The 21,003-nt window shown below is 56.5% G+C and overlaps 5 protein-coding genes across 5 annotated transcripts; 4 read left to right on the forward strand and 1 right to left on the reverse strand.

The window, feature by feature from the left end:
• Positions 1–176: 176 nt before the first annotated feature.
• BBK36DRAFT_1136060 (hypothetical protein) lies at positions 177–3,990 on the forward strand. The gene is given in 4 exon segments (XM_024892850.1): positions 177–304; positions 439–702; positions 770–3,553; positions 3,566–3,990. The coding sequence occupies 4 exon segments, from the start codon at positions 302–304 to the stop codon at positions 3,764–3,766; spliced, it is 3,252 nt and encodes a 1,083-aa protein (XP_024747630.1). The 5' UTR covers positions 177–301; the 3' UTR covers positions 3,767–3,990.
• Positions 3,991–6,842: 2,852 nt separating this feature from the next.
• BBK36DRAFT_57550 (WSC-domain-containing protein) lies at positions 6,843–9,156 on the forward strand (the record flags this gene model as incomplete). The annotated part of the gene is made up of 4 exons (XM_024898286.1): positions 6,843–7,068; positions 7,145–7,634; positions 7,794–8,010; positions 8,269–9,156. The coding sequence occupies 4 exons, from the start codon at positions 6,843–6,845 to the stop codon at positions 9,154–9,156; spliced, it is 1,821 nt and encodes a 606-aa protein (XP_024747631.1).
• Positions 9,157–10,301: 1,145 nt separating this feature from the next.
• BBK36DRAFT_1136061 (hypothetical protein) lies at positions 10,302–12,108 on the forward strand. Its single transcript, XM_024892851.1, is given in 4 exon segments — positions 10,302–10,331; positions 10,346–10,486; positions 10,602–11,209; positions 11,285–12,108. 2 exon segments carry the CDS (start codon positions 10,636–10,638, stop codon positions 11,671–11,673), a joined length of 963 nt encoding a protein of 320 aa, XP_024747632.1. The 5' UTR covers positions 10,302–10,331; positions 10,346–10,486; positions 10,602–10,635; the 3' UTR covers positions 11,674–12,108.
• BBK36DRAFT_1124963 (hypothetical protein) lies at positions 11,722–12,650 on the reverse strand (the record flags this gene model as incomplete). The annotated part of the gene is made up of 3 exons (XM_024891216.1): positions 11,722–12,013; positions 12,152–12,414; positions 12,516–12,650. The coding sequence occupies 3 exons, from the start codon at positions 12,648–12,650 to the stop codon at positions 11,722–11,724; spliced, it is 690 nt and encodes a 229-aa protein (XP_024747633.1).
• A 2,217-nt stretch (positions 12,651–14,867) lies between these two features.
• Positions 14,868–19,713, forward strand: BBK36DRAFT_1170886 (hypothetical protein; the record flags this gene model as incomplete). Its single annotated transcript, XM_024895503.1, has 18 exons — positions 14,868–16,295; positions 16,326–16,860; positions 16,891–17,058; positions 17,089–17,175; positions 17,215–17,290; positions 17,321–17,447; positions 17,493–17,524; positions 17,567–17,591; positions 17,634–17,670; positions 17,704–17,744; positions 17,778–17,823; positions 17,866–17,940; positions 17,977–18,023; positions 18,054–18,066; positions 18,112–18,230; positions 18,267–18,816; positions 18,886–19,112; positions 19,192–19,713. The coding sequence occupies 18 exons, from the start codon at positions 14,868–14,870 to the stop codon at positions 19,711–19,713; spliced, it is 4,155 nt and encodes a 1,384-aa protein (XP_024747634.1).
• Positions 19,714–21,003: the final 1,290 nt, after the last annotated feature.

Raw genomic sequence — 21,003 nt, forward strand, 5'->3', positions numbered from 1 at the left:
AACTCATAAACAACGTAATTGCATGCTGAATGAGCTCCCAATCGTCCATCGTTCAGCCTCGTCCTGTCCCGCACCTGCAGTCCCAGCATGACATAATCAGGCACGTGACCTGAGCCGTTCCGCAGCCCCTCATGCTCGGATAGCGTCCACACAAATGAAAAATTCCTCCAAGTGCGCCGCTTCACCACCACGAGTGCCACGCCAGCGCCCCATCTCGAAACCTCAGGCCTGCGACGGCGACTCTTTGCACCCGAATCTCCCTGTCCGACTCACCGTCGATCCGAGGAGGAGATTGCCCAGCATGGTGCGTGTGATGCCCTCAAGCCAACCCCGACCCCGGCTGCGAGACTGCCTGTCTCTGCCCCTCCCCCATGCAAATTCAATTGACCCCAGGTTGGGCCGTGATGCTGACTCTCGTTTTTCTTCGTGCTCCAACAGCCGCCTCCGCCGCATCAAAAGCCCGAAAATGTCCTGAAGCGCGCCCACGAGCTGATCGGGGTCGGCCAGGCCCCGACGGCCTTGACCCTGCTTCATGAGCACATCACCAACAAGCGCTCTCGAAGCGCCGCCATCGCCTCGCTGGAGCCCGTTATGCTCCTCCTGGTCGAGCTCTCCGTCGAGCAGAAGAAGGGAAAGCTGGCCAAGGACGCCTTGTACCAGTACAAGAATCTGTCCCAGAACACCAACATTTCGACCATCGAGGTGCGTAAACCGGCAAACGTGAAATGGACAAGAAGGATGAAAGGATGGATGACTGACCGCCTCGCAGCTGGTCCTGAAAAAGTTCATCGAACTCGCCGTCGAGAAGGTGACTGCCGCCCAGCAAAAGGCCGACGAAGTGCAGTCCAGCATCGAAGCCACTGCCACCTCCAGTATCGACGACCTGGAAGCCAGCGAAACCCCCGAGTCCATCCTCCTCGCTACCGTCTCTGGCGAGCAGTCTCGTGACCGCACCGACCGTGCCATCGTCACTCCTTGGCTCAAGTTCCTCTGGGAGGCATACCGAACCGTCCTGGACATTCTCCGCAACAATGCCCGCCTCGAGGTTCTTTACCAGAGCACGGCCATGCAGGCCTTCGACTTCTGTCTCAAGTACACCCGAAAGACCGAGTTCCGAAGACTCTGCGAGCTTCTCCGAAACCATGTCCAGACGGCGGCCAAGTACTCGTCGCAGATGCACGCCATCAACCTCAGCGACCCGGATACCCTGCAGCGTCATCTCGAGACTCGCTTCCAGCAGCTCAACGTCGCTGTCGAGCTGGAGTTGTGGCAGGAGGCTTTCCGATCCGTCGAGGATATCCACACGCTGCTGAACCTCAGCAAGCGACCCCCCAAGAACATCATGATGGCCAACTACTACGAGAAGCTGACCCGAATCTTCCTCGTTGGCGAGAACTACCTCTTCCACGCTGCGGCTTGGTCAAGATACTACACCCTGCTGCGCCAGGTCTCGGCCTTGGTCGCCTCTGGCCAGGGCAAGAAGGCCGACAACCCCCCCGCCTCGGATGCCGATCTCCAGCGGGCTGCTTCCTTTGTCCTCCTGTCTGCCCTCGCCATCCCCGTCATCAGCACCTCTCGATCCCGTGGTGCCATGGTTGACTTCGACGAGGCCCGCAAGAACAAGAACACCCGCCTGACCACCCTGCTCGGCATGAGCCAGGCCCCCTCGCGATCTCGGCTGTTCCGTGACGCTCTCTCCAAGTCCATCATTCAGCGTTCCCTTCCTGAAATCCGAGATCTCTACAACATCCTGGAAGTTGACTTCCACCCTCTCTTCATCTGCAAGAAGATCTCGCCCATCCTGACCAAGATCGCTGCCGATGCCGAGATGGAGAAGTATATTCTCCCCCTGCAGCAGGTTATCCTGACCCGTCTGTTCCAGCAGCTCTCTCAGGTCTACGAAACCGTGGACCTCAGCTTCGTCGAGAGCTTGGCCCAGTTCCCCGAGCCCTACCAGGTCACTCGTGGAACCATTGAGAAGTTCATCATGAACGGCAACAAGAAGGGTGATCTTGCCATCCGCATGGACCATGCTACCGGCGTTCTCAGCTTCGACAACGACGTCTTCTCATCAGCCAGGGCTGGCCACAGCGGATCTTCTGCCGGCTCTGCCGAGGCCGAGGCCGGCAGCGTGCAGCGTCTTCAGAGCACTCCCTCTGAGATTGTCCGCTCCCAGCTGACTCGTCTTGCCAAGTCGCTCTTCGTTTCATGCCACTACATTGACCCCAACTTTAACAAAGATCGTCTGGCGGCACATGACGCAGCGTTGGCCCGCGCCAGGGCTGGTGCCGAGAAGGAGCACCTTGATACCCTTGCCCGCAAGGAGATCATCCAGAAGCGCAAGGAGGAGGCGTCTGAACTGCAGGCCAAGAGGGAGAAGGAGAAGGCTCGCCAGAAGAGGCTGATGGAGCAGGCCCTGCAAGAAGCCGAAGACAAGCGTCTGGCTGAGGAGCAGCGTGAGCGTGAGGCCCGACGCATCAAGGCCGAGCACGACCGCGTCCGCAAGGAGGAGCTCAAGAAGCAGATTGCGGATCTCAAGATGAGCGACAAGGCTCTCGACATCGATCTGGAAGACTTGGACAACCTGGACAGCAACAGACTCCGTGCCATGAAGCTGGCTCAGTTGGAACGTGAGAAGAACGATGTCAACGAGAAGCTGCGCATCACTGGCAAGCGCCTCGACCACTTGGAACGAGCTTACCGTAAGGAGGAGGCTAAGAAGCTGGCCGAGGACTATGCCAAGCAGACGGAGCGCGACCGCAAGATTTACGAGCTGGTCAAGGCCAAGACGCTCAAGGAAGCCGAGGAGAAGCACAAGGCCAGCGTGGAGCTCAAGCATCGCCTTGAACGCCTGGTGCCTGAGTACGAGAGGTTCAGAGCCAACCTGCACGAGAAGCGCCGCGACGAGTTTGAGAAACGCCGCAAGGAGGCCGAGCGCGAGCTGGAGAAGCAGATCGCCATCCGCAAGAAGGAGTACCGCGACCGCAAGTTGCGTGAGAAGAGGGAGCGCGAAGAGAGAGAGCGCATCCTCAGAGAACAGGAAGAGCAGGCTGCTCGTGAGAAGGAGGAGCAGCGTCTTCGTGAGGAGGCTAGGAAGGCCGAGCTCGCCAAGCTCAAGGAGCAGCGCGAGAAGGAGCGCCAGGAGATGCTGGAGAAGGCAGCTCTTCAGCAGAGACGCGAGGAAGAAGCCCTTGCTCGCCGCAAAGCAGAGAAAGAGAAAGAACGTGGAGGTCTCAGGGGACCAGAGGCCCCCCCTGTTGTCGCCGCCGCCGCTGCCGCGGATGGCCGACGACCACCTGTCATCGGATCTGGCAGCTGGAGAGACAGAGAGCGTGAGAGGGAGGCAAAGGGAGCTGCCGAGGGCGAAAGGGCCATCCCGGTGCGGACAGGCCCCCCGATGGAGCGTTCCGAGTCTGGCGATCACCCTGCCGGCCCGCCGAAGCTGCAACTGGCTGGCTCTGGCAACAAGCCTAGCTGGCGAGAGCGCGAAGCCGCCAGAGCAGCCGGCGGCGGTGCCAGCGACAACCTGCCCCCGCCAACCCGAAGCGCTGGACCTCGCGACCTCCCTCGCGACGCTCCCCGTGAGTCTCCCCGCAGCTTTGGTCGCGACACTCGCGAGCCTCGCGAGCCTCGTGAGCCTCTTGAGCGAGGCGGCTCAAGGCGCGGCGAGAACGGCAAGGCCGAGTCTTCTGCCCCTCCCGCAGAGTCTCTGCCTCCTCGAACCGCTGGCAAGTGGGTTCCTCCCCATCTGAGGAACAAGGCATGAAGGGAATGACGAAAGGCATGGATAATCCTGGCTACAAGTTTTGCACCGGCGTTTAAAGGGGGAAACACCAAAACGAAAAACCAATTTGAGAGGTTGGGAGGGGGGACAAGCCATTGCATGGTTTTTCCCGTTGAAATGTACTCTAGAGCTCAGCATTAATCTCGCCGTCCTCTGAGGTACGAGCACACCTATCAGAATGGAAGATGATGATGAAAACGCACACATTGGGGCTCCCTTCTGTCTTTTTCCCTTTTTACTTTCTTTCTTCTTTCTGCACATTTGTTTTCTTATATGCTTTAGTTGAAGAGTTGTCTTGGCCGGAATCATCTGGTGTGGTTATGAGCCATGTTACATACGTAATTCTATATAACCAGTCTGCTTCTTGTTCACACTCTGCTCCAACGTCGACGATGTGATGAACAAGTATACTAGCCTCCGCTCACTCTCCAGAGCCCAGTACAGACATGTAATTCATTCCTCAAGGACGTAAGATTCATAGACCAGGCGATGGGTTTTATCACCTCAAGTGAGTAATCTCGGAACCTATCCCCCCTTTCTAACCGGCCTTGATACCACAACAGTTGCTTCGTATCGGAGAGCTTGACCGAGGAGCAATCCACAATGAATGCACAAAATAACACAGCGTCCGACCGCATCGTGTGACCCGCCCTTGCAGCAGGCAAGCCTATTCCCGCCCCCATATTGCTCAATAGAAGCGGTCCCATCAAAGCGAGCATCGAAGGATGAGGACAAGAGCGTACCCTTTCGGGATAATTCAAGAAAAAAAAATATCCATGTGTAACTCACACACTGCTTCGAACTTGCATACTTTCTATTCTTAGCAGCGCTGGTCGTGTGACGCATCGTGTCGGGTTTGACTCGGTCGAGAGAAGGGTGAGACAGACAGGCTGCAAGTGTCATTGTTCTTCCAAGACATGCATATCGAACGATAATACTATGCATTCTCTCCATCCCCGCTGCGCGTCCCTCCCATCACGGTGTAGTAGTAGTAAGTAGTAAGAGAAGTTGAGAGATCCCCAGCCGCCTGCCATTCTGTCGTGGAAGTATCCCGCAAAGTGCAAGCTGTGATACTACGCAAAAGAAAGACGAATAATGTGATTACATCGAGACGCACGGTGAGATGGCAAGGGGAAAGATCAGGGAGCTCGTCGCTTGGCTGCGCATCCTCGTCCTCTGATGCTTCTACCCTTTTACAAAATAATATTGGGGCATGTTCTCATGATGTTCTACCCTCCACTACAGAAACGGCCAGAGAGAACGGAAGCAAACCGATACTGCGGCTACGCAGCTATATACCAGCAACCAGTCATTGATGATGAAGGGGGGCAAGTAGCAAAGCGACTCTTTTTTTGCGTGAAGTATTCATGCGTATGAGTACAGGGTAAGTCGTGATTGGTGGTGGTTTCACTACCTTACCTTGGTCGTCTTTCTCCTCCACGACCACCCATGCAGGATCATCCAGCAAACATAAGACATCAACAAACATGGTCTACTACAGGTCCCAATATTTAGAAGCAAAGCCCACGTATCGTGCCTATTTCGTCCATCGAAAACCCTCCCGATACCCCGGCATCAGAATTGAGAAAATCGTGCTACCAATATCGAACATAGGCCTGGAGTCCTCTGCGATATACGAATGTCTGCATACGAGGATCGGGGGAGGCTGAGAGGTCTAGAACCCCTTCCTGCATGTCAAGGTAGTTGTAGGCTCGGAAGCGTCCGACGTGTGTATCCGCTCAGTCATCTTGCGGTCTGGGTTACACCCCTTGATTCGTTTCTGGGCTCCTTTGCTCATACAATAGCATACTCACCAATATTGTGTAGGCACCGTCCTGCCCATTCGGTGTCACTTCCGGTGTTAGTCCCTGGCATGACATGCATATCAAGATCCAACTGAGTGACCATCAGTAGGGAAGCCCAGGACGTAGGTAACAAGTACTCTTGGCTATATCGTGTCCAGTGAGACTCGGATACTGTCGCAGTGAAACCCTAGTAGGGAGCAGCTATATCGGGAGAGTTTCAGATGCACAATCGGTAGGTAATCTCCACGATATCCCGCATGGGGAGCAGCAGAGTAGTAGTAGCACTGGCCGGCCGAAGACGAGGACCCTTTGCACATTGCTCCCCGTTATGGGTCGGGCAATCTGATATCCTGCGTCAGGCATAGGGGGGAACATAGCCCAATCCGTTCATGCACATTTCACCATGACCATCTCGTGTTTCCACTTACTTTCCCATCGAGAGAGTTGCATTAGGCCAGCCGCACGTCAGGCAGCTGAACTGCAGCACTCCCGTCCCGTTCTAGTCGAAGCGACAGGCTGCCCCTGTTTGCCTCTATGCTCGACGCCATCACCCCCTTGCAGGACGACAATCAATATTTGCGCCAACATCAACCCAAGAGCGTATTTGCCAGTTTCTGTATAGATCTCTGAAGTTGGAGTGAAAGTCTCTTTGAATCTCTGGCCTTTCTCTAGCTGCTGACGTAGAGAAGCTCTTGTTATATCAAGGTATTCCTTCTAAAGAGCAGCGTTCCTGGGGTTCGGCTATCGGTATGAAGGGAGAGGCTATCGGCATGCAATAGCATTCTTCCTTTAACGTCGCTGGAGGCTCCGACTGGCGAAACAAGGGATGGCAATCGACAGGGGTGCAGAGACACTCAGCCCGATCTGCTGGTTCTTCGGATCCAATTTATTGCAACATCCCTGCGTCCCGGATCGTGAAGCTCCTCCGGATCGTGAGTCGACAGCATCCAACAGCAATCAACAGCATGCAACTGCATCCAACAGCACGCAACACCACCCAACAGCGCTCAATGGGAATGGTAAAGGCTGGTTTGTGGTTGGATGTGAAGTCATCCTATGATCCGTAGAGAGCGAGTGTAACCTTTGATCATGTGTATATAACTCTGTGCGCTCATCGTCACGATGCTTGAGATATCTCGCACCTCATGAGCAGTCCTGGCTATCACAGCTTCCGGAATAGATTTCGTTCGGCACACATCAAGTGTCTGTGATTCAACTCTCACCCCACGGTCTTTACCTCACTTGCCATGACAATGGCCTTCTCTCGGTCCCTCGTGGCCGCAGTTGCCACGCTCTCTCTTGTCAGCTTCACGCAGGCGTGGAACGTGGAGCTGCCTCCTTGCACGGCAGCGTTCACGCCCTTTACCTACTCGGGCTGTTTCCAAGATGGTCTCCCGGGCACCCCTGGCACGCTCATCTTCCGCTCGCCACTGCCCTCTGATAACATGACCGTTGAGCTTTGCCAGGCCGAATGCAAAGGTGCGTCTACTCCCAATCTGTTGCCTCTCATAAGGCTGCCAGTTCAGATCAAGGACTGACACTCTCATCTTCATAGGCAACCGCTTCCGTTATGCTGGCCTCGAGTACTATGGTGTCTGCTACTGCGGCGGCTCCGTGGATGGCCCCCAGGTTGCTGACACTCAGTGCACGTTCCCTTGCAACGGTAACAAGAACGAGACCTGTGGAGGAGACAACCTCCTCTCGATCTGGCAAGATCCGACGTTTCCACCCGAAGCCGTCACCATCGCTGACTACCAGGCTTTGGGCTGCTACACTGACGACTCGCAACAGGGTCGTACCCTGTCCTGGTCCGCTACTGTTGACTCTGCCACTTTCACCACTGAGGGCTGTTTGACTGCCTGTGAGAGAGAAGGCTTCCCTCTGGCCGGTACCGAGTACGGAGGCGAATGCTGGTGCGGCAACGTGCTGGCGAATACCACTGCCAAGGTAGACGACTCGCAATGCAATGTCCCTTGCCACGGTAACTCGGCGGAGACGTGCAGTGCGGGAGGTCGGTTGAATCTGTACTACGCCCCGGATTTGGAGTCTCTGGAGCCTTGCGGCTCCGGCGGCGGCGGCGGCGGCGGCTCTGGAGGTGGCTCCGGTTCTGGTGGTGGCTCCAACTCGACGACGACCACCACCACCACTACCACCACTACCAGAACGACCACAACCACAACCAGCACGACTACCACCACAACCAGCACGACCACGACCACAACCACCAGCCCTACCACAACCACAACCACAACCACAAGCCCGACAACAACTACCACCACAACCACTACCACCACAACCACTACCACCACCACAAGCCCGACCACTACCACTACCACGACTACCAGCCCTACCACAACCACCACCTCGACCACGACCACGACCACGACTACCGCCAGCCCGATCTCGACCACCACAACCACAGTCACCGCCACCCCGACCACCACCACGACCGGCACCGGCCCTGCTACCACAACCACCACAACCACCACCAGCCTGAGCACAACCACCACGACCACGACTAGCCTGAGCACGACCACCACAACCACCACCAGCCTGAGCACAACCACCACGACCACGACTAGCCTGAGCACGACCACCACAACCACCACCAGCCTGGGCACAACCACCAGCTTGAGCACGACTACCACCACGACCACCACCACGGCCTCTGCGTCTAAGGATCATCGTCCCCATCACACGACGACGACGACGACCGCCGGCTCGGCGTGCACGGCCACTGTCACGACTCCTCCTACTTGCGAGTACAAGGTTGGCGATTGGTGCTTCCCTCCTCTGCCTGACTGGGACAACGAAAAGGGCTGCTTGAAGGCCTACGCCACTTGTTTCGCCAGTGTCTCTTCTTGCTTCGCTCACGTCGAGTTCCCTGATGTTCTCCAATGCTTCAACTTTGGCCTGCTGTGTGGCAACATTGAAAAGTACTGCGGCTCAACATGCAAGTCCGGCGAGTGCTCCAAGGGCGAATACTGGAGCCACAACCCCGGCCACGGCGACGGTCCTCACAAGACGACGACGACCATTGTTCCCTGCTCTGCCAGCGCGGCAACCAAGTTACCAGCCGCCACGACGAAGCCTAGCCACTGCCCTCCGCCTCCCACCAACATCTGCACGCAGCCCTCCAACCCCCAGTACGGCTATGGTCCTGGCGAGCCTGTCGGTGGCATCGATCTGCCACTTGTCAGCTGCAATGACATTTACAGCGACTGGCGCAACAACCCATTCAAGCTGTACATTGACCAGAACAGCCGCGACTGCCCATCCTATCCCCGGTCTGGCACCGACGATGCTTGCGCCGATGCCTGCGAGGCGCAGTACAAGCAATGTACCGACGTCTACCAAAAGGGCTGTGAGGATGGCGCCAATGGCCGGTGGAAGCGCGGCGATGAAGCGACCGATTTCCTCGGCATTAGCCAGTTCACGCAGGACTGGGGCTTTGGCGACAATTCTCCTTCCAGCGCAGCCGAGAAGTGCTCGGCTCAGTATCAAGACTGCTTGGACGCGAACAAGGACGTCAATCCCAAGAAGCAGTGCATGTGTTGGCGCTGCTAAGGGGGCATTTCCGGGGATAGAAAAGCCTGGCGAGGCATTGAGTCACTTCGGACGTGGTGGTTTTGGGTATCATGGGAATAGAGGGATTCGAATTTGTAAAGGGAGATGATTGTTGGTTCATCTGGAAAAGTTATAGACGTCCAGCTCCCATGAGCTTCTGTGCTGAAGCCTTGAGGTGAGAATTGAAATATTTGGATGTTGAAAGTTTCGTTCCCGGTTACACCTGCCGCCGTAGTATTGCAACTCAGACAGGCAAGAGCATTGCTTGTTTCACCCAACACCTGGTAATGGCAACAGCCGGAAGAATCGTGACGTCGTGGCTTCGTGGGATTGGGTCTGGACACCTCTGCTCACGTGCCACATCCAGACTGTAATCGTCATGAAGAGCGGAAGGCAGCATGACTGGGAAGGAAGTTGCGTATCTGCTATTGCCGTCGTTTGGTTGGATGCTATCGAGAGCTATTTGCATGCCATAGGTAGTCGTACTTGCCAGTCGTGAGAAGAGATAAGGCAGGTTTAATTGCCTGATGCGGGATAACCTGAGTCATCAAATTGAATGTCGTACTATTACGTGTTAACAACCAGATATCGCGAGGTTTTGCGCTACCCTGGAAATTGTGACATCAGCTTCGAATGTTCCCATCAATAATGAAGCAAGGCTCAAACCGAATCATGTCTTTTCTCAAAGAGTACATTGTCTAGCCGTCAACCACTTGCATCAATCCATCGATCCTGTTCTTTCATCCCCGAACTCCTTCTTACGGCTCCAAAGCCCAGCTCATCCTTCTCGTCCCACTCATCTCCATCCTATCAAATCCCACAAGCAAAGTCGTAACCAAATCCCTCTCAACCGCAACAACTTCCATGCCTCGCAGCAAGCGCCCATAATACGGAGTAACACAACAGACACCAAACACCAAACACCACAAATCCACCGCCAAAAAGTAATACCCCACAGCAGTGTGACGCCAGCGTCAACTAGACTGCGGAGTAGCTCTCTATCGCCGATTGTCAAGAGTCTGTCACAAGTTCTCAAGCAAGTAAACAGGGCTTTCTTCTTTTCCTACTGGCTACTCTCGACTTACCTAGAACTTTCACAGTTACAGTACATAGCAGCCGTCCGAGTTGCGGAGGACTCCGAACGCACTCCCTGTCTGCTGCAATGGTAACTCTGCGTTGAGCGAATACCGCCGCGAGTCGTTGGTTCAAGCGACGGAGCAACGAGCCGGTTTGGGGGACCACAAGAGCGGCGGCTCTGCATGCAGGCGACCAATTTTCGCACAACTGTGCCTCAACTACCCAGGATCATTTCACTCCACGGCGGGCTTTGGCAGTGGAAATCGGCAGCTATTAAACAACGTATTTCTGCCCTTGCATCTCTCTCTCCAGTCTCATCTCTCGTTTACTCTCTCTGAATCTGCGGTTTTGGTCTGAATCAATTTCTGCTTACCGCATCACCACAGCCGGTGGCATCGCAACATGGAGAGCATATCGAATCTGCTGGACACGCTTGACGTGAGTGACCTGACACCAGCACAATGGTGCCAGGTCTTCTTCGTCGGCAATGCAGGCTTCATCCTAATGCTGCAGGCTCTTCCAGATAACATGCGCCGGGCGTTGATGGACTACGGTGCCAGAAGAGCCACGTCTCGCCAGTCTTCTGTGAAAAAGGGCAATGCCGAGGCACCCAAGGAAGGCTTCTTTGACGTCCTGACAAGCTATGGCCAGGTGCCGCACTCGTGGTTCATACACTTCTACATCACGTCCGTGGCGTGGTCCATCTTCTGGGGCTGGCAGTTCGTGTCCAAGGGATCGGTGATGCGGGCCCTGGCCGTGAGGCAGCACCATGCTGCGGGGAATGAGCCGTCGTCCGAGGTCGAGCTGACAGCAACACTGGTGGCGTGGCTCTTGATGGGCTCGCAAGGAGCAAGAAGGCTGTTTGAGTGTCTCTTCGTCCTCAAGCCCGGGTCTTCGGGCATGTGGTTTGTCCATTGGGTTCTTGGATTGGCCTATTACACAACCCTGGGCATCTCTGTCTGGATTCAAGGCTCAGGTTCGTCTCACAATGGCTATTGGAGAGGGCTAATTTCGTTGCTGTCTTGGTAATGACGCTGACATGAGTTCACAGGGGCCATTCTCCGGTCGTGGGAGTCCCCGCAGCCCGTCCACTTCACGCCACAAATTATCATCGGGGCGGCTGTCTTCGGATTCGCAGGAGCTCAACAAAACAACTGCCACAGATATCTGGCGGGGCTCAAGAAATACACGCTCCCGAGCGAGGGCTGGTTCAAGTACTTCGTCTGCCCCCACTACACATTCGAATGCCTCCTCTACTTGAGCCTTGCCGTCGTTGCGGCGCCGACAGGACGCTTGGTGAACCAGTCCATCTTGAGCTCGTTGGCGTTCGTCCTGGCCAATGTTGGCTCCACGGCATACGGCACAAAGGTTTGGTATGCCGAAAAGTTCGGGGCGGACAAGGTGGAGGGAAAATGGATCATGATTCCCTTTGTATTCTAGGCTAGGGTAGGAACTTGGCAATCCGGGCATTCAAAGTAGAGCACGCTCTTATCGCTTGCCGAAGAGACCCAATTTGGTTCCGACTTTGGAAACTTGGAGGACGTCTCGGTATGTGAGGCTGGTGCGGGTCTGCCGCGGGTTTCGACCGCCAGCAAACGCCTCGGGATCTCGAAGCAACGGCCAGTTCACAATCGTGTCGGCAGATAGGTCAAGATCCTCCTCAGTGTCGGCGATGCCATGCAGATAGTCCGTATAGAGATTGGCTGTGGTGATGAGAAGGCTACGAGGTTCTTGGAGAATGCGCCAGGCAGGCTCGGGATCAAGGGCACCGTCCTCCTTGCTGCGGTACAGGTTCAGGCAGAGACTCGCGCCGAGGCTGACGGTGCACACCACGGGCCAATACGCAGCGCCATCCTACGGTGGATGAGCATTTCGAAGCTGTCAAGAATTCTTCATCTACTTTGCCATAATACTTAACTTATGCGGCATGATGCCGACTCCGGGAGGATATTCGTTGATGAGGACGTGGTTCGGGCGCTGGTGGGGGCTTTCGGCGAAGATGTGCTTGGGAGAGTCACTGTCGTCAGAGAGCGGGAGGGACAGTAGCCGCGGCACTATGGGTGTTTCGAGCCACGAGGGCAGCGGTGCATCGAGGAGCTTGTTCTGGACGAGGTCTGACGGCCAGGTCTGTAGACGTCGATGGGTGAGTTGTTTCCATCGCGGACGGGGAGCCGCGGCGATCTGTAAAGGCGTGTATACTGTGATCAGCAAGGCTGCGGGCGGAGAGCACAGGCACAAGCACGAGCACCACCCAAGGCACCAGCCACGGCGGCAAGACGCACTTTGTCAAGAATCAGGCGCCCCTCTTCCTCGCTGATGAAGTTCGGTAAGTAATAGGCGGTCGATGGCAGCGACACGACTCTGGCGGCTTCGAGAGACGAGGGCAGCCACGCGTCGCCGGTGCCTCGAGCTGCCATGATACGAGGAATAGTATGCACGAAGTCGGACAGCAGGCAGAAAGTTGCAGAAAGTTGCAGGAGATGAGCTGCTTCGAACCGCGCCAAGGATGTGAGCCCACCAGTGAGCGAGAAGGCAGCCTGGGCCGGGTTGTCGAGGGCGGATGGATTCTGGTGCGAGAGAAGCGTTCAAATGGTCGTATCGTATGCGAGAGGGGACGATGGGGTGATGGTCCAGCAAATGGCCGTATCGAGTTAGGAGGGGGGCTGCAGCGCCTTGTTTGCTCTCGCAGCAAGCCGAGCGAACGACGAGTGCCGGTTAGGGCTAGCCGGGCATTAATGCCTTTTGTCCTACCAAGGTTGCATGTCGCATGTGCTGTGCGAGTTGTTCGGTGTCCAGTTTGTTGTTATCGGCGTGCAGCGTCTGGTCCGTCCGTAGATTGAAAAAGGGGGGAAGAGGCGTTGCGTCCTGCCGCCTGCGGGAGTCAGAATGGGCTCGACCAGGCCAGGAGAGTCATCGATATTGATGGATTGATTCATCATTGACTGATTCAGTGAGTGAGGGAGCCAGAGGTCAGAAGCCGGCTCTCGATGCTGCAGGTCGCACAGACGAGGAAAACAGCGCATCAATTGCAGCACGGCACAGAGCGGTCGGACGCGTGCATGCGTGGATATCGAGTGGCGGGCAAGGGTTCGACGTCGTCTCTCGATATTGTCTCTTTTCCCCTCCGTCTCGTTCTCTCTCTCCTCTCTCCTCTCACCCGTCTCTTGACCGCAGGACAGAGGCGAGACCGTCCGTATTTCAAGCCCAGACAACCCGAGATGCCTCCCAGCACTGCCGGAGCCGCCCGCGGCGGTGATTGGCGGGAACCATGGAAGGGCCCTGCTGCAGCACCACCGCCCGAGGGGGCGCCTTTTGGGGGGCGCGCCAATTTTGGGGGGGTTGGGGGCGCCTTTTGGGAGGTGGGATTGATTGAGGGTGGCAACGCGGGATGGCAGCTCCTCGCCAGCGCGGCTTAGGCTGCGACTCCGCTGTTTCGGCCGCACAACTGCACCGCGGAGGCGCTGCGCCGGCTGGAGCGGCTGACGGCGACGGCCAATCAGGGCGCGGCAGCCGAGCCTGGCTGCTGGGCTGAGTTTCGAATCCGAGTCCCGTTTTCAGGCTCTTTTTAGCGCATTTCTGCTGATGCAGCGCGGTAGGACTATATTACATACGATGGACGGCAGTATGAAGTAATACATGTTCTAGTAATAGTATGCCTTTGCTCTGGTCTCTGCTTTGTGTGTGTGTGTGTGTGCAGGGAGTTCCGTTCATGCCTTCTGCTAGTACCAAAGTATTCCTAGCTCGTGCTTTGCTGTCGTCGGTCGTCTGTCCATGTTCCATGTCTGTCCGCCTTTTAGCCTGCATGTGCTCCTCTGGCTCCAGTCGGCACACCAGACGCACGACTCCATCCCGTAATCGACTTTGGCCTTCCTTTCCTTCTGCCGGCTCCTAACTCGTACGAGACCCGAGGCAAATCTCAGTAGTGGCTCCCGTACCCGGTACCTTGCAGCGCTGCCCCCGCCGGTGGCGCCGCAGCTCACCTGTACCTCCTGCGCTACCTAGGACTATCGCCTGCGACCCCCCGGCACATTTTCTGCTGCTTCTCCCAGCTCTGAAGCCCGCTAGCAGCTGCTGGCACAGGCCTCTGGAGGTACTCCGTGCCCTGGGCAAGCAGCACTACGGTGAACGGGCACGCTTTCGATTCGATTCAAGATTGTCCTCCTGCTCAATTCTCTCGACATCCGACCGGGTAGGGGAGCAAAAAAAATAAAATAAAAAACATAGCATCGACTCTCGCCCACGCCGCCTGTTCTATTCTTTGGGCCTCCCCCCCTTTGGCCCGCGCTGTAGCAGATACTCATCATCCTATCTCTGCAGGTCTTTCTCCCCTTTCTCTCATCTTTTGTTTATTCCCTGAGGCGGCCGCTTCCGTGCCGGCTTTGCCACTCTGCCAGCTGCTGTCGTGCCTAAAAACCACCTGCAAACCCCCCCGGCTGCTGTCCATCGCCATCTCCGCAGAGGCCATTGCTACTTGACCACCTACAGCACCGTACCCATTGCCAGCAGCTCTGACGTGGCGGTCGACGTGACCAGATCAATCGGCCTCTCTCCGTCCGGCTCGCTCGCTGCCCCAACAACTCGTCTTCTATCTCCATGATGGTGGTAGCCGCCGGCAATTCTCGAAGATAAATGTCATGGACGCGCAGAATGCTGCCGAGTCCGACACGCCCAAGCATGCTGGCGCTTCCCCTCAGCAGCAGCAAAACAAACACGAGCGCCCGCGACGAGGCTCAGCCTCCGACTTGGACCCGAAACCGCGCTCTTCTGTGAGGGACTCGTCTCCCGCCGGGCCCAAGGCCAAGGAGCCGTCGTCGCTGTCGTCCACGGCGGCCCGAGCCGACGATGCTCCAGTCGCCGACCGCGACTCAGACGCCGAGACGATTGTCCTGCCGGGCAAGGATGGCCACTCGCCCTCCAAGGTCCGCAAGGTGAGGCAGGAAGACAGGAGCGAGAGCGACGCCGACTCGGCCAGAGGCAACGGCCAGCCGGTGGCCGCGGCGACCAGCAGTAACCAGGGCGACAAGAATGCAGCTGGCGGGCGGGCCGTCGAGGGTGTCAAGAAACGGCTGCCGGGGCCTGTCGACAAGGACCGCCAGCCTCGCAGCAAGGACGGCGCCTCCAGCGGCCTGAGTTCCGCCCCGACTTCGCCTCCCCACAATCTCAGCCAGCATCGTCAACAGCATCCGCTTCCATCTCACCGCCGTCGGCGATCCGACGCCGTGGCTGCCGCATCTCCCTCAGACTCTGAGGGCACCCACGCCAAGCCCGTCTCCTCATCTCTGCGTGACAAGCTCAAGTCGGGCGAGCGTCTGCTGCCGCACAAGCGAAAGGCTCCCAAGGCCGAGTCCGACGACGAGGCCGACCAGCGAAAGGCTCGCCGCCAGCGCACCACGAGCGCCACCCTCGACAACGGGCGGACGCTCAAGGAGCCCAAGACGGCCTCCAAGCAGTCACAGCATGACCCAAGGATCCGGACACGCTCCATCTCCCCCCACCCCCGACAGCATCGTAGAAGCGTATCGACGCAGCTGCCCGCCCAGCATCTTTCCACCAGCAGCCTCAAGAAGAAGCGTTTACCCCCTCCCCTCCACGCTGCCGACTACCACTCGGACGAATCCTCGGCCAGCCTGAGCCCCCATCCTCGTAGCTCCAAGCTGCGAGGCCTCGCCACCCCGACGGTGCCCGAGGCCCATGCTTCGCCCGTCAAGATGGCCCCTCACAAGAAGCACCTGGATGCCCACGGCCAGACTCTCCTCGCCCGCGCCTGCGCACGTGGCGAGTATGAGAGTGCAAAGCGGAGGCTGACAGATCGGCCCGAGGACCTGAACGTGGCCGACTACGCCGGGAACACGCCACTCCAGATCGCCGCAATCAATGGCTGCGAAGACATTGTCAAGCTGCTCATCGACGCTGGCTGCAATCTGGACTGTGTCAACTATGACAAGGACACGCCGCTCTTGGATGCGGTCGACAATGGCCACGTCGGTGTGGTCAAGCTGCTTTTGGATGCTGGCGTCAACCCCCGCAAAGCTAATGTGAACGGAGAGGAGCCAATAGATAGAGTTACAGACGATACCGAAAATGGTGACGAGATACGTGCACTGCTCCTCGCAGCCAAGAAGCGACAGGGCGAACGCCGCCGCACTTCCGAGGACCGCCACTCCCACGACTACCACGATGCCCGAGACTCGCACGCACCCGACAGTCCACGACGCTCTCCAGCCGCCACAATGTCGACAGGTCGGAGATCCGGCACCGTTCGCTCCACCAAGACGAGAAATGACCTGCTCTACATGCCTTTGGACGACAAGACCCTACGCCAGGCCGCCGGGCGGGGCGACGAGGAAACCGTAGCTCGGATCCTGCAGGTCAAGGAAGGCTTCGACGACCCCGAATCCATGGTGGCCGCCGCACGAGGTGGCCATGACCTGGTGATCCAACTGCTGCTGGGCCTGGGCGGTGCCAGTGCAGACCCTCCCCCGGTGAAGACTCTCCAGCCGGAATTTGCCACCCCAATGCTCGCGGCCATCGGCCAGGAGAACATCAAGGTTGTCGAACTGCTCCTGGAGCAGCAAAACTTTGACCCCACGCGCAAGTTCAACGGAGAGACGTACTATGAAATTGCCCGTCGCCGGCAGGGCTCCAATTGGAAAGAAGAAGAGCACATGTTGAAGAACGCCTACGACGAATACAAGCGAACACACAAGGACTCTGCCAGGGCCAAGTCGCCCGGGCGGAGAGACAGAGAGAGACATCGGGAGGACAAGCGAAACAAGAGGGATGACGCCAAGGAGGACTCGAGACCAACGAAACGCAGCGCTGCCAGTCCAGCTCGAGAGCCAAAGAAGCCGCCAGCTCTCAAGACGGACGCCTCTAGGGAGAAACGAAGGTCCGACTCTTTCAGCCACGGCGGTGACGATGCTTCTTCAAAGAAAGGGACACGTCCGAAGAGAGACGACGTCAAGGCGTCGAATGCTTCAGATCGCGAAGCATCTCCAGCGCCCTCTCATAAAGCACCCAAGACGAAGCGCACTGACTCAGACGCGACCGGCATTTCGTCCGAAGGCGAGAACGTGAAGCCCAGAAGAAAGCTGATTTCCAAAGGCGAATTGCGGGATGAGCGTGAGCGTCAGAAGCGCGGCAGCATGGCCTCTACTACTTCATCTGGGGCCAAGGAGCCATCGAGCCCCGCCGAGCCAAGGCATGATGAGAGCGTTGAAAAGCCCCAGCTATCCGAAAAGTATCACGATCGAACAAAGGCCTTGAAGCGCGACGAGTCGAGGGATCGCCTGTCGGTGTCGGGAGATGGCGTCTCAAAACGGCATCGAAATAGCATTACGCCCGATCGACCCAGTGATGTTGACAAGGAGGATGCTCCATTGAAGCGCCGGCGGCTCGAGAGCGACAGCAACCAGGAGAAGCGACCCTTGTCGAAGCGTCCAGTCTCCGAAGAGGCCAAACCCCGCAAAGGAAGCATATCTCGGGAAACCTCTTCCAAAAACTCGGCTCTCGTGCCGCGAAAGCATCGCGACGACGACCCAAAGAGTAATCCCAGCGAGGAGCGGGATCCCAAGCGGAAGGACCCGGGCCGTAATACCTCTGGCGAGAAATCGATACGCGTCAAGCAGGAAGATGACGATGTCGAAATGCCAGATGCAGACCCGGTCAAGGAGCAGACGGGGCCTCGCGATCGGAGAAGTCGCGAAAGTGAGGAGGAAGCTGCCTCCAAGAAGAAGGAGGCAGCCGAGAGAGAGGAAAACCTCAAGGAAGAGGAACGACGGCGTGCCAAGGTCGAGGAGAGGAAGAAACGAGAGGCTGAGGAGGCTCGCCAGCGTGAGGAGGAGAACAAGAAGCGAAAGGAACTGGAGGAGCGGGAAGCTCGAAAGAAACGAGAAGAAGAGGAGGCGCGCAACAACAAGCTCCGTGAGAAAGCCGAGCGCGACCGGCGTGAGGCTGAGGAGGCTAGTGTGCGTCGACGCGAGGCTGAAGAGGCCGCCGTTCGCCGCCGCGAGGACGAGAAGCGCCGCCTAGAGGAGGAGGAGAGGAAGAAGCAAGAAGAAGAGAAGCGGCGAAAAGACGAGGAGCGGAAGCGGAAGGAAGAGGAACAGAAGAGGGAGGAGGAAAAGAAGAAGAGGGAAGAAGAGGAAGAGCAGAAGCAGCGGGAAGAGGAAGAGCGGCTTCACAGAGAACAAGAACGCAAGGCAGCCGAAGAGGCTCGACGGCTACGCGAGCAGGAAGAACGTGCCGAGCGGGAAGAAATGGAGCGAAAGCGTGCGGCAGCCGCCAGGGAGGCAGAACAGCGCCGCCTTCGCGAAGAGCAAGAGCGCCGCGAGGAACAAGAACGCCTCAGAGAGGAGGAAGAGCGTGCCCGACTGGAGAGCCTGCCTCCCTTGTTGCGATGGCTCTGCACGGCGTCCAACGCAAAGACTACCGCCGTGGCCGAGAAGTTTAAGTACATGCGCGGTGCCCGATACGACACGATTCGCCCTGGATTAGACAATACCGCCGAGGGTCGTGAGCAGTGGCTCCTCAACACCCACGTTGCTCTGCTCTTGGGTGAGAAAGATCTGACTCTCTCGAAATGTAAGTTGGGCAAAGATTCCTTGCTCTTCCGCCGCCCTCTTGACTCGTGTATCACTAACACAGAGATAGACTCGGCCTGGAGGCGCGAACCTGCTTCACGGCTGGCCAAATTCAGCCTTTGGAGGACGGAGTGGCTGCGGTACACGCTCTTCGCTGAAAAGCTGTGGGATCTCGGCGAACAGGTGCCCGGATGCTATGGCAACGAGACGGCGGATAGCCTGAGCCATGACAACAAAGACAGACTCAAGCAAGATGCATGGGAGAAGTTTGAGGCAATGGACATGTTTTTTGTCAAGGTAAGTTGCCTGCACAAATACCCCCCTCAATACTCTGCGTCGCCGTTTACTCACATCTGTCCTCTCCTTCTTTCGATAGGTCTCCGACTTTATGAATTATGTGCCTAACGTGCCACATCTTCGAGGCATCAAATTGGGAGTCGAGTACTGTGAGTTGCTGGAGAGCAAGGACCAGTGGCTACCGGCCGGGAAATGGAAGCGAGACCCGGACGTCGCCCGCTATCATGGGTTTGCCCCACGACACAAGTACTATGTTAACGGAGTCCTGGTCGGAGAAGAGTTGCCGACTCTTTCGAGAACGAGCTCGAGCCCCTTCCCGGAGACACGAGTTCCCCGGCGAGGATTAACTCGAGCGTATCCCGAAGATACAGACTATGCCGCCCTGTGTCTGAGCCAAGGCCTTGGGCATCTCCTCAAAGACACAAAGAGCCCCTCGCCGCTGCCGAACGGCATCCATTCTTCGCCTATTAGCCCGACATCAGCACCACGGGCCCGACCAACTATCAACGGTGCGAATGGAGATGGTGCCTCGGACAGGGTCAAGGACGAGGCATCGATGGATGGTGGAATTACTAATGGCATTAATGGATCGGCCAGTTGATGGTGGGACTGCACTGGGAGAAAGGAGAAGAAGGAGGAGAAAAGGGAGAAACGCACGAAATCATCCGATGCTGTACGATCTCACGCTATCCGACATCTGTTGCTTTGGTTCCTTCGCTTTCTCCTCTTCTTGGCTTCCTCGCTTTCTTACCCCCCCATGCTATCTTCTTTTGTTCTTTGCCTTTTCTCTTTGGCCTTCTTCATGTAAATGTCTATAGACTTGGATGTCGGTGGAAAGAAATGGGAAACGAGGCCGCGCTCTCTCCGTGTACACACGCGCACATTTTACGCACATTTTCACGCAACGCAACGCAATACAACGTTTTTGGTGGCTGGCTGGTTCTCCCGTCATATGGGCGCAAACTGATTTCATTTGATCAGGTCCTGCCTGGACCTGGGATCTACTACTACTACTACTACATACACACACTATTTACGCGGTGATGGGAGGGATACAGGAATGGAGAAATAGGCGTCTTTTCATTTACTCCTTTATCCTTGCCCTCTTACTCTATTCACAGCTTGGACGGAGTGTTATATGGTATGCCACGGTATATTGGACATTCTGCGTGTTGTTTGTGTTCGACAGGAGTCAATCAATGAGATTTCTTACACGATTTCGTCCTTGTGGACTGGCAGGAATTACAGAAAAAGAAAATGTCGAGGGGATCTCTTCTTGCATGTCGAGACAATATTAGGCGTATCCCTTCTTGATGTCGAGCTTCTAGCAATTCTGGGCAAAGGATTTAGACACGGAGAAATTGCTGATGGTTTTTTTTCCATCTCATCTTGAATCTCTTTCCTTTGGTGTTGGCTTGCTTTTGAGTCTCCCAATTGTCATTTCCAATTCCGACTGCCTTTCTGGTGGTTTCCTTGAGGGTGGCTTTTTGTCTTGGAATTTGTTCCCCGGGCTGTGATTGAGGATGGAAGTGAGAGGCTACTTGGACGGTGATTAGCCTTTGTGTTGATTCAACACAGTCAATTTCTATCTATACAGATTATGGTGACAAATCATGCATCTTACTGCATACCTGTATGACATCGAATCGTACAGAATAAACTTGTATGTACATGTTGTTTTTGCCTCCATCACGGCTTCGTCTCAATGTGGCTCCCTCCTCGAAACATGATTGGCCAACGAGGGGCTGACATCATTGGCCACCCGAACGAGACAGAAACCACAAACCCAAAAAATTCACCCCACCAAAATCCTTCTCCCAACCAGCTTCAACCAAGTTTTGATATACATAAACCGTTCCACCTCTTATTTTCTCACACCCCCGTTTACGAG

Source organism: Trichoderma citrinoviride, assembly GCF_003025115.1.
Source record: "Trichoderma citrinoviride strain TUCIM 6016 unplaced genomic scaffold BBK36scaffold_11, whole genome shotgun sequence".
Lineage (NCBI taxonomy): Eukaryota > Fungi > Ascomycota > Sordariomycetes > Hypocreales > Hypocreaceae > Trichoderma > Trichoderma citrinoviride.